At 36.7% G+C, this 9,478-nt stretch overlaps 1 protein-coding gene across 1 annotated transcript; it reads left to right on the top strand.

Moving 5' to 3' along the window:
- Positions 1-403: 403 nt before the first annotated feature.
- LOC140871537 (probable E3 ubiquitin-protein ligase ARI8) lies at positions 404-9,263 on the top strand. Its single transcript, XM_073274079.1, has 15 exons — positions 404-807; positions 1,913-2,034; positions 2,319-2,421; positions 3,350-3,440; positions 3,632-3,804; positions 4,235-4,339; positions 4,442-4,530; positions 4,921-5,028; positions 5,312-5,402; positions 5,496-5,585; positions 6,208-6,255; positions 6,532-6,603; positions 7,255-7,354; positions 7,435-7,561; positions 8,678-9,263. Exons 1-15 carry the CDS (start codon positions 592-594, stop codon positions 8,946-8,948), a joined length of 1,806 nt encoding a protein of 601 aa, XP_073130180.1. The 5' UTR covers positions 404-591; the 3' UTR covers positions 8,949-9,263.
- Positions 9,264-9,478: the final 215 nt, after the last annotated feature.

Genomic DNA, 9,478 nt, shown 5'->3' with positions numbered 1-9,478 from the left:
AGCTTCTAGAAATCACACATTAATGTTTTAAGATTGTAAATTATTTCATCATTTATTTTATTTGACCATTTTTTTCACGGCAATATGTTACTCTTCAATAAACACTCAACGTTCATGTTAGTAAAAAAAAAAAATCGAACTAATCTATTCTATAATAGTATCAAGTTTTCGCTTACTCTATCAACTATGACGTTTTTTTTGCATTTTTTGGTTAAAAAAATATAAACTCGATATCCTATTTAAGAAAACCGAATCCATTAATATCTCGAACCAAGTGTTGGTATATCTGTATGTGGAGAAAAAGGCTTTGTTCAGAAATTCGAAGCAAAGGCAAGAATAAATTTGGCGTGGCCACTATTTTTTTTATTAGAAAAAGAAAAAAAAAATTATAGCAATGTTATATTGTACATTGCGCACCGACAGTTGAACCTTAATATTGTAAGGAAGGAATCAGCTTGAATTGCAATTTTATTTGGTTTGCGAAAACCCATACGTCTCTCCCATTTTGGAGTTCAATTAGCGTAATCGTATGCTAAAAAAGGTAATTATTGCCTAAAAATTTGGATTAATTTCTCGGGGAAAGTTGTAGGGATGGAATCCGAGGATGAGATGGCAGTGATGATGATGGAAGATTCCAACGACGACGAGGAATTCTACGGCGGGGGAGATGATGACGATGATTCCGACTCCGATGACGTCATCATGGACTATGGTGGATTCGTGGACCACGACTCGGATGATTCCGATGATTTCTCCTCCTTTCATAACCAACTCAACCACCACCACCACCACCACCATCGGTCACAGGTTATAGTCTTGCTTTTTAGGAATTGTTAGCTGTGATTTATTTCTGTTTGTCGTTTTTTGATGAAAAGCATTGATCTTTAAGTGAGCCGCGCACAGTTTAGCTGAGGTGATTTTAAGCGTATTGATTCGCTGAGGATGTCTTCTGCACGCTGTGGATTGGGTAGTAGAGGAGGGGTTGATGTTAGATTTCTGTGATCGTTGGAATTTTCTTTTATATTGTTGGGCTAATGCTACTTTTTGAGAGGTCGTGAGATTTGTCTCGGTCAGTATGTGCATTGTAATTTGTTGCATATTTTCTAGGATATGATGATAGAGGAGAAGAAATGAGTCTTCTACCTCAGTTTGTTTTTGTCATTTCCCTTGCCTTGGGGGCAAGAGTTGCAGTCGCCACCTGAGGTTTTGGCGTTTATGATACAAATTTTCAAACTTTTTCAGGGTCAGAACTTAAGTTATGTCTAAACATTTTAAATTTTTTAAAATTATAGTTGAAACTTAAATTAGATAAATTTCTTAATGATTAGGGGCTGGTCAATTGACCCCCCTCCTGCAACCCTTTCCCTGCCATAGCTGGGGGCCAACGGTTTGGCTGCAAAATGTCTCTTGCTGGAGTCACGGGTTAAGAAAATGCTTGATTGTATGCTAAGCCCCTCAAATTTCTGATTGTGTATATTTATGGTATCCATGAGGGGCGGAAGACGGCCATGTTCTAGCTTTTGAGTGTCTTATCTGTTCATGGATAAACTTTTTTCAACTCTGTTATGAACTGAAAATCTAGGTTTTCCAACAGTTATTTGGCACTGAGCATGTGAAGGTGAAAGTTGAGTGACCCAAACTGGAGGTTCTTGAAGTTGTTTCAATGGGTGGTTACATTAACATTTTGCACCCGTGCCAATCTTCACGTCTAGAGTTCTATTTAATTTAAAACCATAAGATTGAGTTCAAAACAATCCCTTTACTCTCCAATCTAATCAAAACTTTTATCCTTATTATGCAAAGCACTGGCCCATTCTGCATGCTTACACTAATTCAATCTTCATTATGTTTTCTGAAATAAAGCATTTGAACAGTTTACTTGGTTGCTGATTGTTTACACTCCCTTATTTAGAACTATACCATTTTGAATGAAGATGAGATTCGAGAACATCAAGAGGAATGCATTGCAAAAGTTTCTACAGTTCTCTCAATCTCAAGGGGTGCTGCAGGAATCTTGCTCCGCCACTACAACTGGTAGCTAAAAATTTTGAGTCACTCTTTTCATGGGTTGCTTGGTTTAGATATATCTTTACCATGTGTTGTGATGTTCATACTTCATCATGTGTCATGAATGCTTCATATATTTTTCTCTTCATGATATGGTATGTTAAGCTCGCCTTTTTGTCAATTGAAAGTGGATTTCTTGAAGTAAAAAATTGCAATTTTGCTGATTAACTACTGGATGTCCTTTACTTTATTAAGTTGGTTATTTTATTTATTTGGTGGATAATTTCTTCACATGTGCTCTTGACTCACAGGAGTGTCAGTAAAGTGAATGATGAATGGTTTGCCGATGAAGAGAAGGTTCGCAAGGCTGTTGGTTTGTTGGAGAATGACATTCCTATTCCTAATGCTAAAGAGGTGATCCTAATAGTAGAAGTTTGTTGATTTTTACTGTACATTTACATACTCTCTCTCCCCCTTTTTTCTGCTTCAGACTATAACGACTGGAGTAAACTTGCTATGTCGAATTTGTGTTTTGTGGAAGCCTTACCACTATAATTTTGAGCAGTAGCAGGAGTAAACTTGAACGGAGAAATGGATGAGCTATAGTCACCACTGCAGTAATTTTTCCCTAATGCAGCTGTGGTTGAGAGTTAGTGATCCCGAACCTACTATTAGACCATGAGGATATGAATATATATTCATTCTGTATCAGTCATTCGCATGGTCATATGAATATATATTCATTCTGTATCAGTCATTCTGCAATACATTATAAATAGGGTCACTTCAAAGGTGTAATGTAGCAAGGATACATGATTAGGGGACACAAAATCGCCTATTGTGGAAAAATAACAAGATGTAAAATCCCCTAACATAAAAGATGTTATTCATTTATCAATATTCTCAGAATCTCCAAGAGTATAGGTTTCTGATTCTTTTGCTTTTTTTTTTTTAAATAGGAAACGAGATTATATTACTAAAGATAATAAACAGTATTAATTACAAAAAGTGGACCAGAGGCACACACAAAATGAGGTAAAAACCGGAATCATCTTAGCAAAAAATAAGACTCCAATCCCTACGCAAGTCTGAAACCAAAGATTTTTAAACTCTGCATTCTTCGAAATCCAAAACAGAACCGTGAAATTTATCTTGTCCCAGCAATCACCAACTGAGTCTTCTCCATAGTAAAAAATCCTCCTATTTCTCTCCAACCAAACCAACCATCATATACAATGGACTGTCACCATCCCAAACTTCTACCCCTCCTACCTAGATTACGACTAATATTTGATTCTTCTATTTTCATTCATGTAAAATTTAGTCTTTACTTTCTCTGCAGCTGACCTGTGGAATTTGCTTCGAAAATTACCCTCGTGATAGGATGAATGCTGCTGGTTGTGGCCATCCCTTTTGTTTCACATGTTGGCAAGGTTTGTCTCTTCTTCTTATTGTTATTATTTTTATTCTTCTATTCTTTAGAGGCAATGTGATTTTCTTCTGATTGATCTGAAGAGATATATGTATTAAATTATTGATTCGTTAACTGTTGGATTCTGTTCTATAAATCATTTTATGACATCTGTATTGTGTTCTAAGTTTCTACTCGTAATTCACTGTGCAGGTTATATTAGTACTTCCATAAATGATGGCCCCGGATGTTTGATGTTGCGCTGTCCAGATCCATCCTGTGGAGCTGCTGTCAGCCAGGATATGGTGAACAAGATTGCTTTAAACGACGATAAAGTGAAACACAATCGTTACTTTTTGAGATCGTTCGTTGAAGACAATAGGAAGGTAAAATGAGTTCATGCAACCTTGTTATCAGGAGATACTTTTTTAAATGTAGAATACCTTGCGTTTTTTCTTGTGGAGATTCTTAATATTCCTAGTACTGAGTGCTTAGGCGGTTCTGAGTCTTTTGAAAACTTAATTTGAAAAGGCTGCTGAGACTAGTTGTACATTCTTAACTAATAAGAATTGCTAAACAGTTTAAGTTAAAATGTTAAATCCGTGCACTTTCCTTATTTTTTTCCCAATAAAAATTGAAATCTAGGTTATGGGAGACTGTTGATATCCATGGACTTTACTGGATTACCTTTTCCTCATACTGATAGGAAGCCACCCTCTGTGTTATTCAATAGCATGATTGGGACTTTGTGGGAGCACTGTATCTATGTATTTTGCTCAAAATTTTCCATCTTTCTTCAATCTATTTCATCCACAGATGAAATGGTGCCCTGCACCAGGCTGTGATTTTGCTGTAGATTTTATTGTTGGTGGTGGAAGCTATGATGTTACTTGTCGCTGCTCCCACGGTTTTTGCTGGAATGTGAGTATTGGTTCACTCTTCTTAGCTTTTCCTTCTTTTTTGAATTTCTTCTATTACAATCTCTTTGTTCCAGAATAAATCAATTGTTCTAGTCCATTGCAGTGTGTTGAGGAAGCTCATCGCCCTGTTGATTGTGGAACTGTCGCCAAGTGGATATTGAAGAACAGCGCCGAGTCTGAAAATATGAACTGGTATATTTTGCAATACTAATTAATTGTAAATCATGCATGTCAAAATTAATTCCATTATATGTTGTTTCCATGAATTTGCAACATTGTTTTTTCGCAGAACGTGGCAATTTCTGATTGCTTTTAAATGGTATCATAAATTTTCGACACAAACTAGTGGTTCTGTTTGAAAGTACCTTGAAGATAAACGAATACTATCTAAAAATATTCATTAACACTTTTTTATTTTCTTGACGATATAGTTGTGACTTGCCCACAACCACCCCACCCCAACACACACACACACACACACACACACTCCCCCCCCCCCAAAAAAAAAGACTTATGTACTATAATTCAATTTGCTTCTTCATATTTCCGTTTCTAAATCACATTGGTATGATTTTATTTCAGGATATTGGCTAATTCCAAGCCTTGTCCAAAGTGCAAGCGGCCTATTGAGAAGAATCAAGGTTGCATGCATATCACGTGCACACCACCTTGTAAATTTGAGTTTTGCTGGTATGTTTGTTGCTCTGGTTATGAACGACAAACGTTCGACAGTGTTAATAAGTTCTTGATTGTAGATTAACTTTCACTCTATTACATGTTGGGTTTAAGAAATCAATAAGTTTGTAGTGATTTTTTTTTCCGCCTTGTCCTTTTTTGCCTACTCAAATGATGTGAACTCTGACAGGATATAAGCCGCTACTAATACTTTGTTTTCATCTGCTGTCTTCCATGTCTTCTGGAGTCTGTAGAAAATTCTTGACATTTCATGTCATTTGTTGTGTTTCACTTGCAGGCTCTGCCTAGGTGCATGGTCTGAACACGGTGAAAGAACTGGTGGATTTTATGCATGCAACCGTTATGAAGCTGCCAAGCAAGAAGGAGTGGTGAGTTTATAAATTTGTTACTTCCTCATGTGTTTCTAACAGCTTTTTCTTCATTTCATGTCTCTATTAAATTGATTTACCTGTTGCATGTAGTATGATGAAGCTGAAAAACGTAAAGAGATGGCTAAAAATTCTTTAGAAAGATATACACATTACTATGAAAGGTGGGCTACAAATCAATCGGTATGTTCATTTTTTCTACTTTTATGATGGGTTTGGCATACTTTCCGCTTGTTTCTGAAGTTGATTGCAGTGGACATGATATTTGTGGAATATTTAATTTACTTTTTTAACTTCACTCTCGGTCAATTCGTACCTTGTATGTTTAGAGTTGGATTGCAGCTTTCATTATTCACTTCTAAACACCTTACAAGAATTGTTCCTTTGTTTCTTTGACCGTGTCAAGCCTTTGTAGAGTGTAACACTTAAACCTGCAGCTGCAGCACATGTGAGAAATAGGAGGAAACTATTTTGTAATTTATTTCCTCTCATTTCATTGAAATATCGTGAATTGAATTCCCCACTTCTTTACAAAGGCACCTCACTAGGACATGATTAACAGATTCAGGAATTTTGTGTATTTATCAAAATGCCTCAAGGATTAATTGAGCTATCATGTGCTCACAAATCCAATCTAGTTTGTAAGATTTGGCTCGCTATTGCATCTTCAATTTGGTTTTGATAAGCGCACGTGTTCTTAGTCTCAAGATATGTAGAATCTGTGCTTGTACCATTATTTGTGATTCCATATTTTTTATACATTTTGAATGGATAAAATCTAATTTATAATTTTACTTTTCTGCAGTCAAGGCAAAGAGCACTTGAAAACCTACACCAAATGCAAACAGTACATGTAAGAAACATGCTTCTCTCTGAAGCTCGCTAATCCTCCACTTGGAAGATTTCTACTGTTCCTTGCACCTTACTGCAAATGAGACTAACACACCCAGTAATGTCACTAAAATAAGTTTCTGGTCAAACTTTCTTTTCAATTTAAGGACATTTTTCTGTAATTTAAACATTTTGTATGCATCAAAGTGTCTTACTTATATATTAGTATTCTGAGAACAAGTACTATAAATTTTTTTCAGAGCTGAAGAAGTGTATTGATGATGACTTTATTATGCAGCTAGAGAAACTGAGCGACAAGCAATGTCAACCTGAATCTCAGCTTAAGTTCATCATAGAGGCCTGGCAACAGGTAAATCTTCAGTTTCATCATTTTCTCACTCTGACCAGAGGGCATTGCTTTTATGGATGTCCATGTTAAATTGGAGAAGAGTTTGCTGTTTGCATGACCAGTCGATACACATGATAAATGTCATTTTTTGAGCCAATGATAAATGTCATTTAAAACACTGAAAGGTGTAACTTTGACTTGCTTCTCGAGCAAAAAGGCCAAAAGCGATGGTTTTGAAGAAGTGAATTTCAATGTATCGAACTCTGCCTTTTTTTTTTTTTTTGGCTTACATCTCGCCAGAAAAAATTAACTAAAAACAGACTTTAATTAATGCCCAGCAATTAGACAGGTAGATAAGGATTTTGCAACTTCTTCGTCTTCTTCTTTGAAGAAGAACTAACTGCAAATTCTTCTATTGTATCATCTAAGTAATGTATTTGTAGTTGCTATATTCTGTAGCGCTTCACTGTGAATTTTATGTTTCATCCTCCGTAGCACACAGCATGTGCTCTTTGGTCCTATGGGTTAGATTATGCTGAACAGGCATAGGGAGCAGGATTTTAGTTACAAACTATAGGCTCTGACATTAGGACATGGGACTTCTTTTGATCATCCAAGCTATTAAAGTAGGCCAGTTTTTTTAGCTTATTTGCTTGCATTGGCCTTTTACAGATTGTTGAATGTAGACGAGTTTTGAAATGGACATATGCGTATGGATTTTATCTACCTTGGGATGAGCTTGCTAAGAAGCAGTTTTTTGAGTATCTACAAGGTCTGCAATTTATCCTACTTTGTATATTTTGGTTTGTTCTTTTCATTTGTATTTTACCCCTTTATCTCTGTATTCTTTAGGTGAGGCAGAGTCTGGTTTGGAACGGCTTCATCAATGTGCAGAGAAGGAATTTCAGGGCTACCTGAATTCTGAGGGTCCATCAAAAGACTTCAATGAGTTTCGGACAAAGCTGGCAGGATTGACCAGGTGAATCCAACTAATATAATTCTTCTGCTCAACTTGTGTACTCCATATGTGTTCTTACATCAGATTACTCTATCTTGTTATTTTTAATCAAAGTTCTACCTGCCGTGGACTGGAATCTTGTCTTTGTGTTTGTGTTGACTTTATGAGTACCATCAATTCACAATGATTAGTTTCTAATAAGCTTTGCATGGATGCCAGTAGCTACTTTCTACATCTAAGCCATGAGAAGAGTTTTCAGCCATGTAAAATCTGAGTGCGCGAGTGATCCTTGTGCTTCTGCTTGGGTTAATATGAGATAATGAGGTGTCTAAAATGTCTCTTGTTGGTTCTTGTATTTGCACACGTTTTTATGCAATCCATTTTGTACATAGATTGCCTGTTTGGGCCTGCACTTGGACATTTTGAGAGAATTTCTCATTACGTGGTGAGTCCAGTTGACCTCGGGGTCCAGTTTCCTAGAATCCTTTGAAATAATGGCCCGAGATCTTGTAGAATCATATGTAATATTTGATGATATGATGTGTCCGACAGATATGCCAGATCTTGTCACCAAAGGCGCATTGTTCGACCCAATTAATTCCTCCATAATTTTACTGAAACAAGTCCAGTTTGTGCACATTCTTGCACGAAGAAAAAATTGTTCCAGGTCATTAGATGTGGAATTGATCTCTCAACTCTGCTCTAGAATTATGTTTTCCAAGTAGCCCTGGTTTATAGATGATTAACCCGTGAGAACATTCTTGAAGTACTGTCACTGCATCAACATGCTGTCTGAGTAGAGTAATTGAGTGCAGGAGAAAGTACTGTCAACTCGATTATTTAATTTCTGGAAATGTTCAAATGCCAGCTAAAAATCATCATTATTGATGCATGGTTAGGAGTTAGGACAAGCATTAGATACAGCTGGAGGTGCAAATGACACTTCGTCCTTGGAGGAAATGTCAATTTCACCCACATCACAGTGACTTCCCCAAGTCACCCTTTCACCAAGTGAAAAATGTGATGTCTAACTTTCGCTGAGAAGAATTACCAGTTCTCCCATTTTCTAGTATATTGGCTTTGAACTGATTTCAAAAAAAAGAACTCATTCACCTTCCTCGATTTTAAATATTGCAGTGTTACTAAGAATTACTTTGAGAACCTCGTCAGAGCATTAGAAAATGGGCTATCAGATGTAGACTCTCATGCTGCAAGCAGCAGGGCAGGTAGCTCCAAGAATCTGGGAAGTGGCAGTGGCAAAGGAAGAGGCGGTCGGGGAAAGGGAACTGCGTCCAAATCAAGCAGTTCTAGAAACTTAGATGACTCGGATCACTGGTCTTGTGAACACTGCACACTTGCCAACGATAAATCAGCTACCATTTGCCGTGTGTGCCAGCACCACAGGTGACATACCGGTTATTTCCTTACTATCTTTTAAAATGAAGCCCTGCCGCTTCCGTGTCATGCGCCTAGTTCTCAGGGCTAAAGCCATCAGCCGCAGAAGTCTTAGTAACGGAATATGAACTGTACATAATCGATTCGGATGTGTTAGATGCCCGAAAACATTTCTATGTTGTATATTATTTTAAAATGTTCTACTGCTAGGAGATAAAGATTGACCATAAATATTTATATGTTGTAAGGTTTGTAAGTAGGCATGTTGACACTGGACCAAATAAATTTGTGAGTTACAAACTTATAAACGACAAAATTCACCCTTCTATTCTCTCATGTGAATTTGTTTTTACTTGCATTTTGAGCTTTGGGAACAATAGCTATCAGTCTGACACATTAATAAATTGCTTGCCTATGATATGATTCTCCTCAAGAGTCTATTCAGCTTTATCAACTTTACTGATGTTATGAGTGTGTCCTATTTATTACAGTACCTTCTATGATTACAAATCCAAGTAATGTATAAATTTTGCCTCAAAACTC

The sequence above is a fragment of the Henckelia pumila genome, unplaced genomic scaffold, assembly GCF_033568475.1.
Source record: "Henckelia pumila isolate YLH828 unplaced genomic scaffold, ASM3356847v2 CTG_461:::fragment_3, whole genome shotgun sequence".
Taxonomy (NCBI): Eukaryota; Viridiplantae; Streptophyta; class Magnoliopsida; order Lamiales; family Gesneriaceae; genus Henckelia; species Henckelia pumila.
The sequence above is the reverse complement of the archived record's forward strand: the minus strand, read 5'-3'. Positions and strand labels throughout refer to the sequence as shown.

Bases quoted from the DNA above. Each gene is read 5' to 3' on its own strand.
- LOC140871537 (XM_073274079.1), top strand. From the start codon at position 592: ATGGAATCCGAGGATGAGATGGCAGTGATGATGATGGAAGATTCCAAC. The intron at 2,035-2,318 runs GTAGCTAAAAAT...CTTGACTCACAG, and splicing joins TTGCTCCGCCACTACAACTG to GAGTGTCAGTAAAGTGAATG. The intron at 4,340-4,441 runs GTGAGTATTGGT...AGTCCATTGCAG, and splicing joins CCCACGGTTTTTGCTGGAAT to TGTGTTGAGGAAGCTCATCG.